The 24762-nt window shown below is 42.8% G+C and overlaps 1 protein-coding gene across 1 annotated transcript in view; it reads left to right on the top strand.

Moving 5' to 3' along the window:
- The window catches only part of LOC103603048 (pappalysin-2-like), a gene marked incomplete at its 3' end in the record, with an annotated part of 159354 nt that overhangs the window by 105340 nt on the left and 29252 nt on the right, over window positions 1–24762 (top strand). The window contains exons 13-15 of the mRNA XM_008587526.1: window positions 8757–8928; window positions 12489–12666; window positions 13913–14123. Coding sequence (XP_008585748.1) covers window positions 8757–8928; window positions 12489–12666; window positions 13913–14123 — 561 coding nt within the window. The remainder of the gene's footprint in view (window positions 1–8756; window positions 8929–12488; window positions 12667–13912; window positions 14124–24762) is intronic.

Here is a 24762-nt window from a genome sequence, read left to right as displayed (position 1 = left end):
CCCTGCTGAAATACAACCTGGTGTAGGCATCTAGAAGTTCGGGACAACATGAGGAGTAAAAAAGTGGTGATGAAAAGAGGGATGGATTAAAAATGTCACCTACTTTTCCCAGTTTTGCTCAGGGCTGGCCCTGTCAGTATGGTTTGTATTCACAGCAGCTGGTAGAGAAAGCACAGAAAATAAAAACAAACCAATATTTCCAGGGTTCTGTCATTTTGCCAGACTGCCAAGTAGACAGACACTGTTGATGGATTTGTCCAGAAGCTCTGGTTGGAAGGACTCTCAGGCCATTTCTGGTTCCCTGTGCACCATAGCCGTGGAGGCAGAGGAAGTCTGCTGATGGGAGTGGCCGCAAGCCCTATGTCCAGACCCCCACTTGTTTTTTAGGCTGCACCCTCTTGTCTTACCACATGACGTTAGGACAGTGCCTTCCCTTCTCTGGGCCTTCATTTGTCCATAAGCCAATGAGCCTTATGTTGCAAGGCTCGAGAGTGCTAGGAAGAACAAAAGAATAGAAGGCAATAATATTCCAAATCTGATGTCAACCTGAGACTGGCAAATTATGGGATTAAGGGATATGGGTACAACATGAAGCTTCTGTTGGAGAGTCCAGAAACTTTATAAGGAAAGGAAGCCAAGGGGAATGAGGGAGTGTCCCAAAGGGGCTTGGCATGTGTTTTATGTTCTACTTCTGCATGTGAATTTGGGACCCATTCAACGTGCTGGATGCAAATCCTTAAGACCTCCATTCACTCATAGTTACCTACAGCCCGCAGAGAAACCAGACCACCCCATCTTCCTGCTAGACTGACCCGGTCAGAAGCTTCGTCACAGGACTGTGCTGTTCCTCACTTCATTTTTCCCAGTTCCCCAGGCTCAGCCTGTGAATGTGGCTGGAAAGCTCTGCTCCCAAATAAATAGTTTAATAGGTGTGCAGCGAAGAATAGTAGGCAGAGAGGGAGTCAGCAGTGCAGTCATTTGGAGGCCTCCAGTGATCGTTTCTCAGTGGGAAATGCCCCGCGTGGAGATGGTTACTGCCTTTGCAAATCGTGAGCCAGAGAGAGAGAGTGTGTGTGTGTGTGTGTGTGTGTGTGTGTGTATGTGGCAGTGGGGTGGGGCAGCAATATATATATCTACATATGTGTAAATATATGTACATATATGTACATATATCTTTTCTTTTAATTTCAAATGAGTGATTCTGCCTCCCTGGGCAAGTGGTAGGAAGCACATTTCTCTGCGTGATAGTCAGCAATTGAATTGACTCTTTTTTTGGTATTCCACATATTTTATAATCTACATTAAAATCATGGGTTCTGAAACTTGGTAAGACAAGGCTTTTGAAAGGGAGCACTTTTGGCCATGTGATGTAAATCTGTTTCTCTTTAGAAGGACAGGGGGCATTTGGATGGGACTTCTAGTGTTACAGCCAGGCATGCTAAAAACTGTGCCCAGAATTAGAAATGAGTGAAGCAAATTACCCAGTCCTGCGGCCACCAGAGTCCAGTCCTGAACTTACAAATGGGTCACATTCTAGGAAGAAATGGACATGTCCTGACAGGTCTGATTTGAGGAGCCAAACTCTGTGCTGAGACTTAAATAAAGAGGCAGGTGAAACCTCCACTTTCTCAGCATACAAGAATGAAAGAGAATCCGCTTTGTGCAGTAATTCATCATTTCTCTGTCATGTGAGGGAAGACTCAGAGTTATTGCTAAGATTCCTCTGTTGCCTCAGACGAGAATCTTCAGAGGAGAAGAACTTGAATTAATTGTCCCTTCCCAGCTGGTATGGTCCTTCTGTAAACACCTCAGAGTACCAGCATCGGTCTGCCCAAGAAGGTGGTAGAAATGTATTGAATGTTTAATCTGATCCCTGTCCTGCAAAGCAGAGATGAAGCCAGAGGTGAGAAGGAGGCAGGATGGAAAGCCAGAGTAGAGGGTTTTTTTTTTTTTTTGTATTGGTTTGGAGAAACAGCAAAGCTCTCTAAGGATGGATCCTATTTTTGTTATTGTTGTTACAGTTGGTTTAGCAGTTGGTGGTGGGAGTTTAAGGAGGACTCTGTTTGTTCCAGCCCACTTCACATTCTGTATATCCTACTGCATCTGCTGCCAAATCCAGAGCATACATTCCTTCTCCACCCACACCCTCTTATTTCAATGAGTCAATAAAACAATGGGGGAATGGAGAGAAATCTGAACCTCCTCTTTTACTATTTAATCTTAAAAGAGCTATTTCTAGAGAAACCACTGGGATTGTTATTTAGTCAATGGTAGCACTTCTTGGATAAATGAATTGCAATATTTTATTTAACTAAACAACTGAAAATTTGGGACATTAAGCAAAAAATGTACACTGGGCAAGAAAGATCATGAGAAAGTCTCTCTTGGGTTCTCTACCACATCCTGTCTGTTGATGGGTTTTCTGTGCTTCCACCCCAATACCACCATCACCTCATCTATGAAATTAAATACCATGTTAAAGCTGGAAGGGACCTTTGATAGAACCTAGTTCAACCCTTTCATTTTACAAATTTGCAGACAAAGGGCCAGAATGGTTAAGAGACTTGCCCAAGGTCATAGAGGTCAGCAGGAGCAAGCCAAGACCAGAGCCCATGCCACGGGGCCTTGGTCTACTACTTTCTTAATCACATCATGCTGTTTCTTGAAAAGTGTAGTACAGATGCCAGACAGTTTCTCCTAAACTAATCTAGATTCTAGCTAAAAGTTGGGATCAGACTTTTCTGGATGCCTGAGGTGGGGTGGAATATTGACTTCAGATAAGTCCGTGAGCTGATATCATCCTGATTTTGAGTTTGGGCCAAAGCTCAATTAAATACTTCTTTGTTATTATATTTCAGTTTTAGTGTCACAGGAAACTCTGGAATATTCCATCATTTCTTTTGGGCTCAGTTTTCTTACCTCTAAAACGAGAACTTTGGGTTGCATTATCTTTAATGTTCATTTCAATTTGAGCAAGTTCCGGTTCTCCTAAAATGGTTGTTGAATGTCTCTCCTACCCTTCAGTGCACAATCAAGAAATGGAGTCTTTAGCCCATAATCTTCCATCAGTTCTTCCATAGGAGAAACAAGAGTTTCAGTACTGACTCTGATTGACTCTGGAATATTGTTATAGTCTCCTGAAGTTCTTCTGGGGTGGCTCAGATGCTGGGAACCTTGGACCAAAGCTGTGGGGCAGCTGTTGATACAACAGCCAGGACTTCACCCATTTGTCACTAATTATCCAGCTACTTAAATGTAGACCTGGACTGGAAGCTATGCCAGCATCCCTGTAGTGGCCTGAAAAAATGGAAAACTAAAAAAGAGTTGCTTGACTTGGTATCTTCCAGGTGACAACTCATGACAAGTGTGTTAGTGGTTCTGACCATTGCATCTGCAGAGAATATGATGAGTGATATCTGTTTTCTAGTGTCAGCCTCATGCTGTTTCTCACTACCACTGAAAGATGTAGAAAAACTTTGGGAACCTGCCCCTAACTGTACCTTCAGTGACAGATGTAAGTGAACTGTAAGTCTACCTTCAGATACAGATGTTGGCTCCTTTCAATATAGAGTTCTCAAATTTGTTAGTAAGAATCTAAGGGATTCACGCATACTGAGTTTTATTTAGTTCACAGTGGTAGGGGAAATGGTGTTTTTATCCATGTTTTGAGACTACCACTTTTCCTTGTGTTCTGTCCGTAAGCCTCAAGGATAACTTTCCAGGGCATCTTTTTTGCCTTTCCAGATCCGATTCATTCATTACGGTCAGATCAAATCCAATGATAAAACTTTATCTGAAACAGCCATGAATTTATAATCAGTAGCTCATGACTTGATTATTTTCTCTCTTCAGCTGTATTAAAAGCTCCTTCAGAACAGGGGAAATGTTTTATGCTTTTAATCTACCCTGTGGCTTCTATGTGATAATTTGTGTTTAATACGGTAAAACATAATGATGGAGGAATGAGACCAGTTTCTCCTTCTGGAATCAGCCTTGCTATTTCATAGTCTTGGCCTATAGAATTTATTGACTTATATTTCAGGTTACATATATCCAGATCTTTATGGGTCTGGGTTTCACTGCTGGTGAGCCTCAAAAATCTTGAAACTTAAAAACATCACAGAGGCTAGGATTCCACCGCAAGTCTACAGAATCAAAATCTTCAGGGGATAAAGGCTGGATATCTGTATTTTTTAAAAGCTCCTCAAGTGAGTCTACTGCACACCTGTGGTTGAGAAAGCCCACCTCATGGAGTATTACAGACACTCTAATGTGAAACTATGCACACTTGAGAGGTTTCTCAAGTACAGGCATTTCGCATACCCAACTAACCAAGGAAAACGTACATCATTATCACAGAACATTTCTAGGATTGTGCATGGGTGACCATAGCAGATTCTGTGCAAGAGGAGGATAGCCTAGGCTTACATACATTTTAAGCAGGGATTTCTCAGTTGAAAACATTTTTAGAAACTTTCAAATGCAATGACTTCAGAAGTGAGAATCAGAAGCAAGAGAGTAGAAGCTTATAAGAGAAATGGAGAGACAAAGAGTATAGCTGGGCCGGCCTGGTGGCGCACTGCTACAGTGCGCCGCTTGGGAAGCGCGATGGCGCTCCCGCCGAAGCTTCAGATACCACATACAGACCGGTTCCCGCTCACTGGCTGAGCGAGGTGTGGGCGCAACACCGAGGTCGGCCTGGTGGCACACTGCTACAGTGCGCCGCTTGGGAAGCGCGATGGCGCTCCCGCCGAAGCTTCGGATACCACATACAGACCGGTTCCCGCTCACTGGCTGAGCGAGGTGTGGGCGCAACACCGAGGGTTGCGATCCCGTTGCCGGTCCCGGTCCGGTACGGGCGCGACACTGAGGGTTGCGATCCGTTGCCGGACATGAAAAAAGACAAAAAAAAAGAGTATAGCTAGCATTATGGGTAAGTGGCCATCTATATAGTATGATTTACAGGGGACCTAAAATTCCATCATGATTTTTTTCCTTTGGCTTTAAACTTTGTTTCTTGTTAAAATGGAAATACCTGTGAATCACATCTGTATAGCTAGCATTATGGGTAAGTGGCCATCTATATAGTATGATTTACAGGGGACCTAAAATTCCATCATGAATTTTTTCCTTTGGCTTTAAACTTTGTTTCTTGTTAAAATGGAAATACCTGTGAATCACATCTGACTGGGTTCATCAGATCCTTACCTGAGAACACATTGTGATCGGGTGTGGGGAAAGATCTGGAAAAAAATGGGTAGAAGGGTGAGGAGGTATTGCCAAAGGAAGAAACACACTTAGCAGGACACCTTGCAGACAGTGGCAGTTGGACAAATATTGCCACGTTGATTTGTTATTATTGAGAAAAAAACAAAATCAAACAACTTTTGGAAATGAAGATGAGCTATTAAATATTTCATACTTTCCCCTGCCTGCCGCTGAGGAGCTCCTTGGCTCACCCTGGCCCATGTTGCTAGCTCCTGAGTTGGGAAGGAAGCAGCAGGAAAGCAGCTTCTTCCCTAGGGAGACGGCCCTGTGGTCTAGGCTGGCCCCGGGAGTGAGGGTTCGGAGGTCCAGCCTGAGTATTTTCCTCTGACTTGCTGTGTGGCCTCCAGCCAGTCTCCCAACAGCTTTAGTTTCCTTGTATGTCAAACCAAGATAAATATCTACCTTCCCACCTCTTCAGGGTGTTGTAAGGCTTCACTTCTGCCTCTTTCATTAACATTTGTCCAAAGACCCTAAGAAGAAAGCTTTTGAGAAGTTTTAAGACGGAATATTTTTTCCTATTAGCATTATCATTATGATATCAGAGGTTATGCAGCATTAGGAGAAATGAGAACGTATCGGGAGGGTGGGATAATGGGCAGCACAGCAACCTGACTCACAGACGCAGTGTCTGTAGTGGAAGAGAAACACAAAAGGGGGTTTGGGGTTGGGGTGCAAGGGAGAGAAGTCTGCAATTGGTAACAGATGCCATCAAAAGCTAACGACCTGACAAACACCATCCTCATAAAACAAATTCCTTAAAAAGGAAGCAGATGGAAATATAAGCTAGTGAAAGAATTTGCAGCAGCTGCCCTAAAACCATTTCTCACTTCATAAACAGGTCTGGGTTCGGTCCCTTTTTTTTCTGGTCTTCGTCTTATTTCATGCCACTTTTCCCTCCTGTGTGCTCCCCTGTCTCGCTCCTCCTCCCTTGCTGCCAGTGCTAGACAGACTTCTCACACCGGCAGTCATAGCAATGGTAGCTCATGGAACCCTATCTTATGGAAAGAGGCTCCTTCCGCGTATTTGTTTTGTGTCTTGTCTCAGCACGTATTTGTTGACGTCTCAATGATGACATTGATTAGTTGGACGAAGTCACTGAAAAACAGCACATGTTCTTTCATGTTAATTTCTTGGCAATAAGCTGACACGAACCAGTGTTAATGACTCTCTGTTTTCTAGTACTTGCTGTTCAATAGGCTGAAGAAGACATTGTGTTTTGGACATCAATGGCACGTAGCATCTATGGAGTTTGGATTTCTTTAGCATTGCTAATGAGGCAGTCTGATCTCATCCCATAAAAGATGGTCAGGTTTTAACTCCCCTATCCAGATATGTTGAATAAAAACACGGAGACAAAGATTTATTTCCTATATTCCATACCCAGTTATCAGCCCTTGGTTTGGGGAGTTCATGCTGACTCTTTAGTGACCCCCCATCACTCCAGTGCATGTATTTTTACCCTTCATCAGGCCCTGCGCTGGATACCACATCATCATATTTTTATTTTCTACTTTCTTATATTCTTGCCCAGCTCTTTGATAAAGTCATTGAGTGCAAACACAATTCAAGGGCACACAGCACATTAATGATGATGAGATTTGCAGCAGTCATTTTGGCTACTAATTAGCACCACTGGCAACAACATCAAGAGTAAAAAAAATGTCTTGTTAGCCTTTCCCATCAGACATGAGTTTCTTAAGGGCACAGTCTTGATTATACCGCCAGTACTCAGACCAATGCCTTGCAAACAGTGAGTGCTTCATAAATGTTAATGAATGAATGAGTGGGGCATGATGGTTAAATCACTGTTTGATAATGACATTTTTATATTTCAGATCCCCATCTGTCACTGTAAAATTTAACAATTTTCCCATTTTGATCGCCATTGACTTACTTTGCTGTGTATAATATGAACACATTTAATTCAGCAAACTTTTATGTGTCTACTACAGCAAGGTGTTTGGTGAATATAAGAGTGGGTAAGAGTTAGTATTTCTCTTCAAGAAGTTCATAATCTAGATGGGAGATTCAGCATTTAGGAGACACTCAGATACTAATTGCCTTGTGGATAGAAGGATGAATACATTAACTAAAGAATGAGAAAATGCATATGTGAATATAATACAAGATAGAGTAAAAGAAATGATAGAAAAGAGTTATTTTAAAATTTCATTGAGGGTTTTAAAGGAGGAAGATATCTGGAGAGGCTTCTGGGAAAAGGGAAGTCTTTTAGAAATCTCAACAAATTGAGCAGAGGTACAGGAGGAGAGAACTAAGAAGGAAGGCAGCTCATAGCAAACAGCCCACTGAGGGTGGGACCCGGGCCGAGTGCCGTGCAGCAGCAGCAGCAGGAGCTAACCTGGGAACAGTCACAACCCCATGACATGCGCATCATCATGATCCCTGCCTCGGGGAGGAAGAAGCTGAATCACTGGGGAATGAGTAACTGCAGCTCAGACAGGTAGTGAACGGTGGAGCCAGGATTCAAACCCAGACAGCTTGGGGCCTTGACCTCTATGGCTCTGCACGACAAGAGGGCAACACTCTTTTTTTCCTTTGCTTCCTTGCTGTGGTTATGTTCCAGGCTGAGTGTCCCTGAACCTGGGAGTTGGTATATCTCTCCTGATCCTGATCAATTGGCCCTAGCAATCCAGGCATCGGGTCTCTGTTAAGAGGATATCTCTGGAAACACCTAGCACAATGTCAGGCATGTGACAGGAATTCAATATGTGTGAATTTTCTCTTCCTGTAATGGTCTCAATTTCTGATTAGCCTGTGCTGATATTCAGTAGTGTGTAAGGCTATGGCTGTACTAGTTGCCAAAATATTTCCATACCAATCAGTAAAAAGATGTTGTCTTTTCTGCCGCCTCAGATACCCAGGCCCTTTGTATGGGACCATTGGGGACCTTCCTGTGATCAAACATCTAAAAGATTGATGCCTGACACAGCCAGAGGTCTCTAGGATTCACTCCTGAGCTTTGTCCTGGGTTTGTTCTGATTGTTTGGGATGCAGCAGTCCTGGCTGTTAAATATTTTGAGCATCATTTCCTGAACTATTCATTTCTGAGACGCTGAGCTATTCATTTCTGAGATTATTCAGAGCTCTTGGGATCTGCTGTCCACTTTGTCTCATAGCCATTTGGTCCTCTTGGAAGAACAATAGAAAGTTGGTGAATCCTGAACTATTCATTTCTGAGACTATTCAGAGCTCCTGGGATCCGCTGTCCACTTTGTCTCATAGCCATTTGGTCCTCTTGGAAGAACAATAGAAAGTTGGTGAATTGTTACTTGTTAACTGTTATTGTTCATGTTTATTAAGTCACAGGAGTCCAGGTACTATAGAAGAAGGTGGTGAGTTAAATGACGGTTTTGAAAAAACATTGTTCTCTCTGGTTCAGGGGCACTCCTCAGAGGGAGTTGCAAGGTCATTGCTGGGAGCTGTTGGTTCTGAGTAAGTCCTAAGGTGCTTCTGTTTCTGTCATCCAGCTGTGTCCACCGGCCCTGTGGGGAGCAGGACAGCTGTGCACCATTGCTGCTCGATCACGCCAATGTGGCAAACTGTACCTCCAGTGGCCCAGGTCACATGAAGTGTGCTATCACCTGTCAAAGGGGGTTTGCGCTACAGACCAGCAGTGGACAGTACCTCAGGCCCATGCAGGTGAGTTGGAAGCCCACGGTCATCAGGACCAAGCTCCTGGGGAGGGAAGCTATTCATGCTCTTCTCCCTGGCTGGACCAGGGAAGGGCAGGTGCTTTTAAATCATTTGAAAGGAGAAAATGGGGGCTGTAACATGCAAAGAGCAGTATGGTTTAACAGGAATGCCAGGTAGATAAGAGAACGTGCAATTCTGATGAGCTAGGGTGCACACCTCTCCCCAGGTGGGCAGTCGACAGGAATGCTTATTTCGCTCTTCTCCCTTGTTTTTGTCTTCCTATCAGAAGTTATGTTCCCCACGTTCGTCTTCAAGATGAGAAGGCCACAGTTTAGGCTTGTCCGTAATTTGCAGGCAAGTTTGATTTCAATCAACTTGAGGCCATTGTCCACTCCCTCTCCAACCCTCCGTACAAGAAGGCTGGTCTTCAAGATGAGAAGGCCACAGTTTAGGCTTGTCCGTAATTTGCAGGCAAGTTCGATTTCAATCAACTTGAGGCCATTGTCCACTCCCTCTCCAACCCTCCGTACAAGAAGGCTGGTGAAATAGGCCCAACGTTTTTCCCAAAAGCTTTAAATTACTCAGGCCGAGGTTCTATCATGATTCTAGCTTTGGCTGAATTTTCCAAATTTCTGCAGGCTCCATTCCAAATTTCTATAGCACCATTTCTAGGATTTCAAGGTGGTTTGGAGGTAGTAGAAGATATTGGTTGAGAGCATGGCTCGAGAGACCGATCTGAATGAAATTTTGGCTTCACTATGTAATAGGTGTGTAATTTTGGGTAAATAAACAAACAAAAGAAACTAACTTCTTTAAGCTTTTCTCCACATTTATACAATAATTAGAATAGGAGCACTTATCTCACTGAATTATTATGATAATTGATTAGAAATAACTTAAAAGCTTCTAGCGAGATGATAGGCACATTAACACTGTTAAACTGCCGTTATTATGAGCATGATTCTGTATTCTTAACTAAGAATTTTGTTTTCCATCTTTACTTTAGTGAGTTTACAGAAGACTTAAACATGAAATCAACCATTAGAAAACATGTCTCTCTTATGAAAGGACACACTAGCCAGAAGATCGTGGTACTCGGAGACAGAACCAGAAAGATGTGGTATCACGAGGAAAGAGTGGACACATGATTGTTAGTCAGATATCAATGATTTGGGAGATTGGAATTTTTTTCATTTTGTGCCAATCGATTGCTTAACAGGTTGTGAACCTTTGGGAGAATTTCACTTGCTTCGAGATGATCAGGATTTAAAGACACGATCTTTGGTTTCAGATGGTTTAGATTCTGCCTTGAGAGAAACAGTGTTAATGTACCTCAAGGCACCAACTTTTTTAGTCTAAAAGGCAACTCTTATCAACTGATCTTAACCTATCTCAACTCAGACAAGAGTATGTCCATATCAGAAAAGAGATAGAATGAAAAAAAAGCAGGGACCGAATACACTTGTGTAATAGGTAAAGAAGGGGAGAGAAGTTTAATGTTTGCAATGCATTAAAATTAGGAGCACATTCAAGACAAAACTGACAATACCTAACGAAGCCAGGAGAAAAACCAGGCAATCTATGCAGAGTTTGAGAGATGTTCTTCAAATGATTAGTGGCTCGTCGTGGTTGGAACTAGACTTCCAGGCTGTATAAGGTTGTAAGGGACAGAATCTGGGCTGGGAGGAGGGAGGTGGGAGCTCCCCCTCTGCCAACCATGTGTGGAGGCAGCAGCAGAGCTCTCCAGCTGACCCCTGACCACTCCTGTCGCCCGAGGCCGGCCCCATGAACAAAATTATACGATCCCGCTTGTGATCACAAGACAGTGGAGATATTTGCTTTTCGTTGACACAAGAACTGAAACTAAACAGAAAAATGTGTCTGGCTTGGAATTGGGTCTTTCTGGCAGGCAACAGGGAAACATTGGGAAGCAGGGTGGAGCAGGCAGCCAGGAGTTGGTGTCAAGGGTGACAGGTGCCTTGGGCAGTCATTTCACCTTTGGCTTTGGTGCCACTGTGCTCTCCTGGTGATGGCTGGCTCAGCCACAGAAGCTCCCCTCTGTCTGACCTTTGGTAACCCCACGGCTGGAGTGACTGCTGCCCTTTTTCCAAACAAGCCATGAACTTCCAGGTCTCTAGGTCCCTGCTCATTCTTTCCTCCCAACATGGACATCTTCTTCTCCCACCGCTTCGGGCTGCTGGGGAGTCTTGATCCTTGTCAAAGGCCTGTTCCTACTCTGCGAAACTTCCCCAGGGGCTCTTCCTCCCCGTCCCTGCTCCAGCTCCCCTGGTGCTGTTGTGCCATCACACACAGCGTGGATTATACGACATGGCTTTATTTTTATGTATTTATAGTTTCTTTCTCCTCGATCCTAGTTTTCTACTTCTTTTATTTTATCATTTGCATTCTTTATATTGTATTCTCCCCAACCATTATAAAACAGAGCAGGATTTACTGATAAAAATGTATCTCTAGCAGTTTTCTCTTTACTTCCTTTTCTGCTTTCCTATCTCCTTTTCTCCTTCTTTCCATTCTTTCTCCTTCAGATGTTTTCTGAGCCACTGTTTCAACATGAAATTTGCTCCTCTGGTGCATTTTTAGCTCCTTGAGGGTATCTTGTTTGGTACAAGACCTGGCCCTGCCAGGTGCTCAATAAATATCTCTTTATTTAATTAGCAGCAGCGTGCTCTAGGCTACCCCACTGAAAGGACAGGCCCCATGAAATGGTTAGAATCTCTCACATTTAACTGCAAGATTTGGAAGGTGCCTTGTATGCATTAGCTCTCAGCTGTTCTAAGATACTATGCGCCATCCTCAGTGAAAGTAATTATTTTTAGTAGCATTATCCGTTGGTTTATTAATACGGATGCCAACAGGAAACAGATGACATGCTCAAAAGTTGGAAATTTGAGAGAATTTAATAAAGGGATTCCTTTTAAGGGTGTGGGCAGGATGCAGGGAAATCACAAGGAGATGGTGCAGACTCCCAGGGTGAAGCTCTGTTATCACCCCCAGGGCTGAAAGGTCTTCTGTAGGAGCAGCAGAGCCAACAGGAAGAAAGAGCAGAAGCCGTTCAGAGAGGGCTGGGTGGGGATGCAGCCCGTCTGTAGCGACCGCCTGGGAGGGAGTAGGAGGAACAAGCACCCCGGCCTCCCTTTTCTCTCTCCCTCTCCCATCTGCTGCCTCTGTGTTCTGGGGGCTGAAGCCAAGCACCAGTCAGAGGCATGAGAGCCGCAGGGGCCAGTGTCCCTGGGCACAGAGCAGGGTGGAGAAAGGTAGAGAACAGATCTGGAGGAGCAAGTGGAAGGCAGCCAACAGAGCTGGCCAGCAGGAGCACTGCCATTTAATGATTCTCTTACACTAACAGGCCCCTTTCATCCGCGTCACAACTGGGTATTGTGAGACTGTATATTAAGATAATGAGGCATAAAGAGGGAGAAAGGCAAAATAATTTTACTTGTTTTGAATGTTTGGACAAATAATCACCGGGACTCTTCCAAAGCCTGGAAACTATTCTGATAAGCCTTTTTATGTGACGTTGACAAAGGCAAATTCTCTGTTTCTAGAAGGAAATTCTTCTCACGTGTTCCTCTGGGCACTGGGACCGGGACGTGAGCTGCATGCCCATTGACTGTGGCGTTCCCGATCCGTCTTTGGTGAACTATGCAACCTTCTCCTGCTCAGAGGGAACTGACTTTCTGAAACGCTGCTCAATCTCTTGTGTCCCACCAGCCAAGCTGCAAGGTACTGTGTGGCCCACCAGCAACTGTGTGCAAGTTCTCTTCAACCCTTCATGCTTTGGGATACTTTGGGGCTTTTTTCTTCAGCCCAGCACCCTTGCCATTTGCTCCGCTCTGCCACCCTCTTCTGAAAACACTAGCAAAGTCCCAATGGGTGACACTGTTCTTGGTCCCTGCCTATCTGGAAGGATGCATTGGCTCAGGATCTCATTAATGAGAGAAACTCAGACTTTGCTTTGTTTTTATTGACCTGTATGCATCCTGGAATCATTCCAACGAGCACAGTTGTCCTGATAATATTAATAATCAAGATATATTTTATCTTGCACATTTTAAAATTTAATATTTACAACCATCCTATGAGTCAGGTGTGTTTAGTTCTATTTTATAGATGAGAACACTGTTATATAGTTTGTTCCTGGCTACACTGCTAGTTAAAGATAAAGATGGGGTAAAACCTGCTGTAACTGTCCCCCACACCTTGCTCTTTACCTAACTAGACTTCTTAGAATTTGGTGTGTCTGACAGTTACTTAGGAGGCTTGTTACCAATACAGATGCTTTAACCTTATTCTAAGAGATTCTGATTTAGTAGGTCTGGGGTGGGCTGGTGATGCTATTGTGAGAAGTCCCTGGATTGCAGTAGGAGAAACTGTGAATTGTACTGAGGCATATGGTATGTGTTTAAGCATAGAACTCTGCACCCAAACTGCTTGGGTACAAACCCTGACTCTGCCCCTTACTAGCTTGAGCAAGGTGCTGAACCCAATTTCCTCATCTGCACAATAGGGGATAATAACAGGATCTATTTCATTGGGTTGTTTGAGATTTGGAGTTTACATGGGTTAGTACATGTAAAATGCTTAGAAAAGTGCCTGGTATATAATAAGAACTATAAAAGTGTCACCTATTATTATTTTAATGCTTCCCATGATACTGTCACTGCTATATTTTTATTATTTGTAGGTAAAAAGGGAAGTAATGATTTGGTCAATAGCCTTTCTTTCATTCATGTCAAGAAATATTTATCTGACCTCTATTCTGTATAAGAGACCACACTGGATGCTCTATGGGTAAAAAGTTATAGGATAAACATTTGACATGAGATTTTATAAATGCTGCTCAGCAAAGAATAATATGACTTTTGAGGATCGCCAGTATATTGACAGGTTTTCATTCTTTCTTTAAACTTTCATTACATTTCTGGACTCTGTGTTCTAAGCATCCTGTGCTTCTCTTTCCTGGAGTCAGGACTGAGCCCGTGGCTGACCTGTCTTGAAGATGGGCTCTGGTCTCTCCCCGAAGTCTACTGCAAGCTGGAGTGTGATGTGCCCCCTGTTATTCCCAATGCCAACTTGCTCCTGCCTCACTGCCTCCAGGGCAACCACGATGTGGGCACCATCTGCAGATATGAATGCAAACCCGGCTACTACGTGGAAAGTGCTGGAAGTAAAGTCAGGAAGTAAGTGGGATTTTTCCTGGTCTTCACAGTCGTGCCTACCCTCTCTCCTTGCTTTATTCCTTCATTTGCAAGTCTCAGATCATTGTTTCAGAAATAATATTAAGAACTTCTGGGTTGCCTGTTACTTATTGTGTTTGTTTTTCTGTATAATCTCTGTTCACTTGCACAGATGTATTCTCCAGTCATGACAGGTAGGTGATCTGCTGTACTTTCCGTAAAGGTATTCTCTCCCACAGGAGATTCCACAGTCTCGCATAGGTGCTTTTTAAAAGAATTTCTGCCCTAATTTTATAGCTTTCCTTGAAAGTAAGTGTTAGGAGCTTCCCAAGCATTATGCATGCCACTTGAATCCAACTCCGTGCTGGCATATCCCCATCAGCACAACATACAATTGCAGGCTCTGGGAAAAACTGCATTGCCCGCTCTACAGTTCAGGCACTTATTAGCTGCGTGACATTCAGAAGGTTTCTTTCTGTGCCTTGGTTTTTCATCTGTGCAATGGGGATGATGATAATAATAATATCCCCTCTTAATCAACCGAGCAACCTCAAGCAAGTTACTCAACTCTGTACATGTCAGTCTCCTTTGTAAACTGAGGATAATGACCCGTCAGAGTGTTGAGTCGAGGGTTAAATTAGATAATGCATATTCAGCCGTGGCTTGTGCCAATTACTCCTTGAATGGTTTCAAAAAAAAGAAGTTTTTCCTGAGCAAACAAAACACAAAGCTTTTGGACAGAGAAATTCCTTGTATTTAGTAAATAGTAGCTATTCTTTTCTGACCATAAATTGTGTAGGTACAGGAGAAAATCAAATTCATTTTTTTACTGGGGACTTAGTTTAAAGCCTGGCCATAAGTGTTCTTTTTTTTTTTTTTTTTAAGGTTTTTTAAATTAACTAACAAAATTCCAGTCATGGCATTACTAATGATGCCAGGAGATACAAACTTTGCTTGTAAGCTAGAATTCTCTAAGGGGACAGAAGAAAATCAGGAAACTTACTCTCTGGCTGGCACTTACCCTTCTGCTAGTAGATCCCCAGACATGTTTATATGGGGTTCATAGAACAATGGCCTCGCCCAGAGCTTTCCACTACAGAAAAGCCTGGGGGCTCATACTTGGGAGAAGAAGAGCCAGCCCCCTCCTTGTCCCCTCAGCCAGAAGGAAGAGCCAGACTGATTAGAACATGAGTGATACCTATGAAAAATTCATAGGAGGCAGCACTCTCTGGTTCAGTAGACTCTAGCAGGTGTAGTAAACAGTTTTTGACAATGGACAGCACATTTGCATGTGATTTTCATAGGATTTAGATGCAATTTACATAAGCATACATTGACAGGTAGTGAGTGCCCAAGTAATCTTTACATAACAATGTCATTATACCTAGCCTGGAGCTGCTGTTTCTGGCTTTGTTTTTCTTTTTTCTTGCCTCCTTTTTCACACACCAGCAGCCACATCAGTTATCTGCAGAACAGTGCAGTGAAGCATAATTGAAGGGGAGAGAAATGTCTCAGGACCAGGAGGAATTAAGAGCAGACAAATCATCACCAGCTCTCTGGGCCCATGGCTGAGCTTTATGTTGGAAAAAATGAGGCTTCCACCCAGAACTGTGGGCTTTCTGCCTCCCCTCTTCATCCCAGCCCACAGGCAGGGGCACTTGATGGCCATTTGTGGACACAGCTTTTCTGGCTGAGAAACTGGACACTTGCATCACAACGTCAGCATCAGTTTTGGCTTAAACATTTACATTCGCAAGCACCGTGCTGAGGAGAGCTTAAATTATTTACCGCACTGTGTAAACTGATTAAATCTTAGTTTACACCTGTTTACATAGCAGGCAACGGATTGGGAATCAGAAGTGTGCGAGTCAGACGTAAATCACTGTCACTTGCCGCTTGTGTTTACCCAATGAACTATGTCAGCCTTGTTCCTCACATCTGGAAAAAGCCCAGCCTTGTACAAATAGGGCCCTGAAATTCTTTCTAGGACATGCAGGGGTGAAGAGAAGAAACTGAGAAAATCAGGCAGGGAAATCAATCCAGAGAGAGTGGGCACGTGCTAATTTTTTGTAGTTGTACAGCGTAGTGAGAAAACAAACATGTGGTTAGATTTGCAACTTGTTTGCATGACCCTGAGCAATATACTCCATATGCATGTGTCTCAGTTTTTGCCTCCATAATATGGGAGGTAGTAATTTATATTTGTATCCAACAGTATTGTTTTGAGGCTGAAAGTTGGGCAATGTACTGACGGCATTTTATCAAATATGACGTTCAATGCATATGCTGTGCTAGATATTACTTTCTGTCCATTTCTTTTTTTTTTTTTTTTTTCCTTTTTTATTTTTTTCGTGACCGGCAACGGATTGCAACCCTCAATGTCGCGCCCGGGACCTGCAACGGGATCGCAACCCTCGGTGTTGCGCACGCACCTCGCTCAGTCAGTGAGCCGCCGTTCTGTATGTGGGATCCGAACCCTCGGCGGGAGCGCCGCTGCGCTCTCAAGCAGCGCACTGTAGCAGTGTGCCACCGGGCCAGCCCTGTCCATTTCTTTTTAAAAGAGGAAAACAACTACCAAAATATCAGTCAAATACGTTCCCTTCCTGATTCTTCTCAAGTCTATCATTTCAAGAGAAAAGAGAGATAAGTGCTGGATTTGACTGTCTCTGCGATCCCTGTTCCAGCTTTGTCCTGTTCCGCCTGGGAGTGTCAGGGATGGTACATTCATTGCATGCATGCTGTATGCCAATCATGGGGTTAGGAATAAAGAAAGACCTAGGCAGTTAAACCTCAAAAACAGAGTCAGGATCTCGTTGTAGCATAGTTGGCCATATCCTCCCTCTTCAAACACCGTCTCTTTAATTCTGTTCTGTCTCGCTCCCTGATTTTCCTTCCTCCTCTGTGTCTCCTCCTTTTCTAGCTTGTTTCTTCTCCCCATTTCTTCAACGTTGGTGTTTCTGTGAGTTCTCTTTTCTCTCTTACTCTACACACTTGTCAGGGATGAAGCTCATTCACCCTATGGCCCTGATCACTGTCCACATGCTGGTGATTCCTAAATCCATACCTTCCACTATAGTCTCTTCCCTTAAAGGCCAGGAGGCCCATTAGGCCAACTGTCTGTGGATACAGCCACTTGGATATCCCACCTCATCTCAGACTCTTAACTGTACAAAACAGAGACTATTATAATTTCTTTCAAGTCCACACATCGTTCTGTGTTCCCTGAGGCTGGTTGAGCTGGGCGCCTGCCCATCACCTGAGATTTTCCAATGTTCTCCAACGTCTCATCCATCATTAACTCCCACTGAATGTCATTATTTCACTGACTCTCAGATATGCCCACTTCCCTGCACCCTCTTGCCATTTCTCTATAACAGGCCACTATCATTTTTAACTTCTGAACTGATCTTTCTGATTCCAGTCTTTCCACTTCAACAATTCTCCACATTATAGTAAAAATGGTCTTCGAAAAAACTCAAATCCAATTATAGTGTTTCTCCACATAAAACTGAATGACCAGCATTTCTCCCTTTTCATGTAGGGTAAAAAAAAAAAAAAAAAGAGTTAAAGTTAAAATAGTTTCAGGGTCCTACTAGACTTATCTGCACCTTGCTTATTTTCCAGCTCTTTATCTCCCACTGTCTTCGCTGGGAGAGCCCTTCCTCCAGCTGTTACACACACCTCTTATAGCACAGGCTCTAATGCTACTGGACTTCTTTTATGTCTTCACAGAAGCCATGGCTAGCTCGCCTCTGTGCCTTCAAACATGCTATTCCTTCTGCCCAGAGCCTTTTCTAACGGTGACCTTTTGTTTGGCTGACTCCTACACTTCTGTTTTTAGCATAGGTATGATTTTTTTTTTCCCTTTTTGTCTTTTTTACTGACCTGTAACGGGATTGCAACCCTTGGTGTCGCGCCCGTACCGGGGACCGGCAACGGAATCGCAACCCTCGGTGTTGCTCCCTTTTTGTCTTTTTTTACTGACCTGTAACGGGATTGCAACCCTTGGTGTCGCGCCCGTACCGGGGACCGGCAACGGAATCACAACCCTCTGTGTTGCGCCCACACTGCACTCAGCCAGTGAGCAGGAACCGGTCTCCACATGGGATCTGAACCCTCGGCGGGAGCGCCGCTGTGCTCCCAAGCGGCACACTCTCCAGTGTGCCACTGGGCTGGCCCAGCATAGGTATGATTTTTGTTTGGAGAGTCTACCAGATCTCCCCAGACTGCAGGAAAGGCTCTTCCTATAGGCTCCTGTTGCACACGGAACTTCCCTGATGACATCATTTATCCAACTGTTTACAAATCATCTGATTACTCATCTATATTTTCCAATAGACCATGAATATTTTGTTTAGCATCATGTACCCAGAGGCTAGTGTATTTACTGGTAGGTACTCAGTAAATACTTTCTGAATGCATGAAAGCATTGTATTTGTAAGAAAACTCACAATAGGATTTTGATGTTAAAATTGATGCTAAAAAATGGCAAAGGAAAGAGGAAGTTTTTCTTATGAAGTGATAGAGATCTCTCTTTCAAGTGCTTCAGAATAGAAGACAACTTCAAAAACGTTGTGTGTGTTTTTCTTATAGCAATTATCTCAGAAACATAGACGAATTGGTCATTCTCCAAAGACAGTTGTAATTTCATTTATTCCACAGTCATTTACACTTGATTAGCACAACTCTGCTAAGTAACAGAAAAAGGATTAGACTTCTCAACCAGCTCACTAGAACAATAGTTCTCATATTTTGTTGCACATGAGAATCACCCAGAGAGATTTTAAAAATCCTAATGTTCAGGCCATACCCCAAACCAATTACATCAGAATCTCTGGGGGTGGGACCCAAATACAAGTATTTTGCAAAGCTCCCTGAGTCACTACAACATGCAGCCAAGGCAGAGAAGCACTGGTCTAGTGAAACCTTTGTTTCTGCTAGAATGTCAGTCATGAGATTTTGACTTTCTTAAATATCCAGAGTAAAGTTTGTCTTTTTTCAAAATTAAGGTAGCAGCACTTTTGAATGGCAGGTTTTTACATGTCTCTTGAGCTGTGTTCATTTTTGAAGGCGATAGAGAAAATACAGCTTCGAAGAGCCTGTAAAGTTTATGTAGTTTCGGGATTTCCTTCCCCTTCACGTGACCCAGTACATGCAACTCTCCTTTAAGCCCTTCTCTTTTTCTTGCATGCAATTTACTACCACATACACACCATAATTAATCATTCCTTTGTTGTTTCATTAACCTGACTTCCTAGGAAGCTAAAATAAGTGTATTTGACTTGTACTTTATCAAAAGACCATATTATATTCTCCCTTATCTTTTCACTTCCATGGTTGCCTTTTTCTCATTACATGTTATCGCTACGTGTGAAGGTTAGGTTAACCTCATTAGGGCCCATGATTAATTTAACATCTAAATTATTCCATCCTTCTAACTTTCCTTAGATAATCTCTCCTTCTATGAGTCATTCATCAAGATGCTATCTGTAGGGCCGAGCCCGTGGCGCACTCGGGAGAGTGCGGCGCTGGGAGCGCAGCAGCGCTCCTGTATCTGTAGGGCCGAGCCCGTGGCGCACTCAGGAGAGTGCGGCGCTGGGAGCGCAGCAGCGCTCCTGCCCGGGGTTCGGATCCTATATAGGGATGACCGGTGCGCTCACAGCGCTCACTGGCCGAGCGCGGTGCAGCCGGTCTCAAAAAGGACAAAAAAAAAAAAAAGATGCCATCTGTAAGGTCCTGCGGTTGTCAGATCTTCTTGAGGATAGTTGTAAATAGCCATCTTCTCTGAGAGTTGCCTGTGGAATCAACTTTTCCAAAGTGCATACATCTATTTAAGTTCTATAAAGACAAATGTAGGTCAAGACTGCAATAAATAGGCCACAGATTGTGACTATCTATGGTTTAATGAATGTTTGGTTGGTAAAGGCCTTCAGTGGAGCCTTGTCTAACCTGACTTGTGGGGAGAGCCTGGGATGGGCTGGAGCTAGGCTTGTATACTTGACCCATCTCTACACAAATAAAAACATTGTTTGTGTGGCAGAGAGTTAAGAAGTATAACGCCTTGGCTCTGTTCTGTTGAACTGATGAGGAAGATGATGGCGATGACGCTTCATCATTGTGTGATACATGTGCTACGTATTTTGCATAGGTTATCCCATTTACTTCTCCTGACAAAAAATACGTTTTATTATTAACAAAATAATAGCATAACACATTGTGATATACTACTACATGATTTGGTATATTACAATGATTACAATACATTTTAGTATATTATCATCCCCTATTGCAGATGAGAAAACTGAGCCTCGGGGTGTGGTTAAGTAGCCTTCCCAGGATCACTTGGTCAGTAATGGAGAAGTTGGGGATTAAAACCATTCTGACTCCAAAACCTGTGCTCTTGGCTAACAAGGCTTTTGATCTTGAGCAAATCACTTCACTTCTCTTTTTCCATATTTGTAAAATAAAGAAAAACCTTGACTTACTTCTAGCTCTAAAAGTCTATATACAGAACCAATGAGAAGAGCCAACACTTGGGTGTAACACCATTGAGAGAAGTGATGCATAACAACTTATTACCCCCAGAAAAAAAAAAGCAGTGATATATTACTTAAAAAACCAAAAAGCAATAATATAAACACAAATACGCAAATACTACACAGGCATGAACTTAGTAGACAATACTTAGGGAAATCATAGGGTAATACTTGGAAAACTTTTGGTCTGAATGAACAGCCAAGATTTATTCTATTTTTCTCGACAGGTTTTTGTCATTCATTCTCCATTCACACCCAAGAGGACTGGATCTAGGTCTCCCTTGAAGATAAAGAATTGGGGACATTTTCAGGATTTCCAGAATTGAGTTTAAAAATTAAGTGCTTTTCTAAAGCTTCTAAAGATGAGGATTTAATCAAATGGCTAAAAAAGGTTTCCTTAGTCCAAGATTTATCTCCTGGCTTGGTGGTCAATTATGCAGGTTCTGGGGTTGGTTAGATCTAAATTTGAATCCCTCAACTATTTACTAGCTCTTTGACCTTGAGCAAGTTACTGATCTGTATTGAACATCACTATTCTTATTTACAAAATGGAGATAATAGGTGTACTTAAAGGTTTCTGTGAGGATTAAATGAGACAATAGATGGAAAGAATTGAACACAATGTATTGTCATCATCATCATCATCATCCTCACCATCATCACCACCATCATGGTTTCCAGCAGGTCAATGCCCCTTACAAAGTAACTTGCTGCCTGGGGTACCCTTCTGGTGTGTTTAGCACGGAAACTTCTTTAACAAGGAATATGCTCAGCTACATTTTTTATCAGTGGCTATTGTCTCCCATCCATGGTTGGTCTCTATGCTCCAGAAAAACAGCGTAAAGACCAGGAAGACTGGAATTGGCATTCTAGGTGGGAGGTACAGGTCTGCAGTTACCTGATGGGAGTAGAAGTACATTTCCCCTGCCTAGAAAAGAAATGCACATCAAGATAAAAATTTATTAAATTTTGAAAAAGTGCACTTTCCTCCCCCAATCAGAATTCTCTCTGTATGCTCCTTGTCATTCTGCTGTCAACTCAGTGAGTTACCCAAGTACTACAGTGGCTTCAAGAAAAGAAAAAGAGGGATGTGGGGAAACAGAAATGGAAATAAATAGTTAGCACGATGAAGCTGGACATACGTAAAACATTAGGGTGGGGAGATAAGGTCAGGCTGGTCTGCAAGGAGAAGGCCAAGGGTATGTCCTGGAGACGTTACCTGGATTTTCAGGCTCCTGTTCTTTGTGAACCATAGCTTGAACCTCTGAGCTTCAACTGATTGTATCCTCCTATAGGAAGGAAAAGAAAGACTTGGCTAATGAGCTGCAAATGTGCATTTAAGGCCATGCTAAAACTCCTTTAGTATCCTGGGTACATAATTTTTTTAAAAAATCAGTAAAATAATTGGCCAACTTTTTAAGCTCTGTGTCATAACGTTGTGCATATACATATAAAATATGTGTTAAATCTATATGCATATATACACATTGCTATCTGTGATTTGCTAAGTAAGAAACACACTGTAATCTCTGTGTACACTCCTGCGTCTGTGAGAAATGGAAATTTGTTTCCTTTCCATTAAGACCTTGTCTGGCTTTATAATCAGTGTTTATAGTAGATATATTCAAAGTTTATCCTTGGAATCCTCAATTCTCTTGCCATTGTAGGACAATGTGAGCTTCAGGCTAATTTATTACAGCCTTTTTTTGGCTTCAAAGCAACTGAACCTCTGCTTGGAGGCTTGGCCACTCAAGAACACACCTGGGTGCAGGCCAGCTCGCTGCCGCAGGCTTCCCAGCCCCACTGAGTGGCACGCGGGCCCTGACTTCAAATACGGCACGTGTCGAACTCATACGTTTCCCACGAACTTCAGCTCCAAGCTAGGGAGCATCTTATTGTAAAACTTTCTGTTTTATATTAACTACATTTTTTTTTACTAATCAGAAAAAATTTTTTTTGAAATCTGAATAAGAGCTTATTATTTACTTGTATAAGCCAGTAGGGTTTTCTTCAATGCATAATTTCACCCCCTGATTCTCTTATCTGCCTTTTCCTACCCCACCTGTGCCTCAGGCTCCTGCCTACCCTTCCTTCAGCCTAGTGGGGGAACGTTTTGGTTGTGACCTTGCCTTTGCTCTCTAGTGATGGGGTCAGGTCAGGCCGAACTGATTCGTAAACTTTCTCCTGAGGGATTGTGGGTGGGACAGAAATCTGAAGAATTAAGTAGGGTGGGAAGATTGAGTAGGATGTCAACATCCCACAGTCATCTCACACACACACATGCACACAGAAAGGGGGGGAGAGAGAGAGAGAGAGAGAGAAACAGAGGAGAGAGAGAAGTATGGCTGAATAGATCCTTTGGTCATCAGGACTAGCTAATAATTTCTGCTGCTTGTTGAGCATGTGCAATTCATTGTACTGTCTGCTTTAAATGCACTACTAACTCATTTAATCTTCTAATGACGCTGTGGAATGTATGATTATCTGTGAATGTATGATTATCTTTATTTTTCAGATAGGGAAACCATTTAGTGATCATATAAAGTTAGAGACTTATTAACAGCCAAGACTGGAGTTCTGGCATTAGTCTCCTGATGCCAAAGCACCTGCTAACAGCTACTCTGCTGCACTTTCTTCCTGGTGACAGTCACCCAGTGCAGCTGGGCCACTGCACAAGGCCAAAGGCCACTGTGACTTTTGATTCTTCCTCTTCAGTCAGGAAAATGGCAAGGAAAATGTTAATCAGCCCTTTTCCTTCTAGGCCACATGAAGGTATGTGATGTCAGGAGGATGGCAAATGCAGTATTCACCTGTGTAGATTCCAAGTTCTTAGGTGTGCTACAGCTTTCCAGAAGTTCTAATAACATGTTAGTGAGTTTAAGTCTTATTGTTCCTGTGGCTCTGGACAAGGGACCATGCAAAGAATTTTGCTTTCTTGAAGGGCACAGTGACATGCAGTGGTTGATTAGGTTAATTCCCAGGTGATAGTGTGGGTATGTGTAAATACCTGTGAGCACTTTTGATCACACCTGTCTGTAAGTTGGGCTGTCCAGGCACAGTGATATAACAATACCTGGAGGAATTTTTGTACTGAAAACTTTGTGAAGATGGAGAAAGGATTTCTTACAAGTGAGAGAACCTACCCCCGAAATTGAATTTATAGTTTGTTCCCTTTTTCTACCAGAATTTTGTCCCACTGAACTTCCCACAGGCTCTTCCCCTCCCCTGACTCTTCCCCAGCACAGGTGGAGAAAGCAGGAAGGAAGGAGAGAGAGGGGGGATATGTGTACTTTTCTCTATTTACACTTTTGGCCTAGATTTTGAACACGGACTACCTTTCACACCTCTGGGTTCTTACATGCACCATGTCCTCCACCTGGCATTCCCTTCTCCTCCGCTCTACCTAATGAGCCCACCTCAAAGTGTTCATTTGCTGATATCCTTCTTGTCTTTAGGCAGCATTGGTGGCTCCCTCTTTGGGCTCCTGTAGGTCAGTATTCTGGCCCTATTATAGGGTTTATATTTGTTTCTAAAACTGCAGGACCTAATATAATGAATAGGCATATACAGTGTGCTGAGTGAATATTTGTTGAATGAACATATGAACAGAAAATTATTGAATGGTGAAATATGGTGAAGGCAAGAGGTTCCTATTAGATGTTTCCATGTTTCAGGTCCAATAACTCCTGCACGTCAATGTAATCTCCATTTCCTCAAATATGCACCAGGAAGGATTGATATCAGGATTCTGGAGAATAATGTTAACAGCCATTGTATACATTTGGATGTTAATCACGTGCCATTTTGTAGTATATTGACAAAATAAAATAAAAATAAATAAATAAAAATAAAATAATAAATAAATAAATAAATAAATAAATGAATAAATCACGTGCCCTGAAGAAACCTCAGTTGTTTTTAGATCTGGGAGTAAGCTGAGCACATTTGGTAGAAAGAGCCCTGTCAGCTGAATGGAGAATAGATGAGAGGGATAAAACAAACAAACAAACTTACTAACTAACTCATGGAAAAAGATGAAGTGGGGTTGTTGAACTTGAAGTGGGAGAGTCTGGATGTGGATAATCAGGACAGCAGCAGTGGAAGAT

The sequence above is a fragment of the Galeopterus variegatus genome, unplaced genomic scaffold (assembly GCF_000696425.1).
Source record: "Galeopterus variegatus unplaced genomic scaffold, G_variegatus-3.0.2 Scaffold4411, whole genome shotgun sequence".
Classification (NCBI taxonomy): Eukaryota; Metazoa; Chordata; class Mammalia; order Dermoptera; family Cynocephalidae; genus Galeopterus; species Galeopterus variegatus.
Note: the sequence above shows the minus strand (reverse complement) of the source record. Positions and strands in the feature narration are given on the sequence as shown.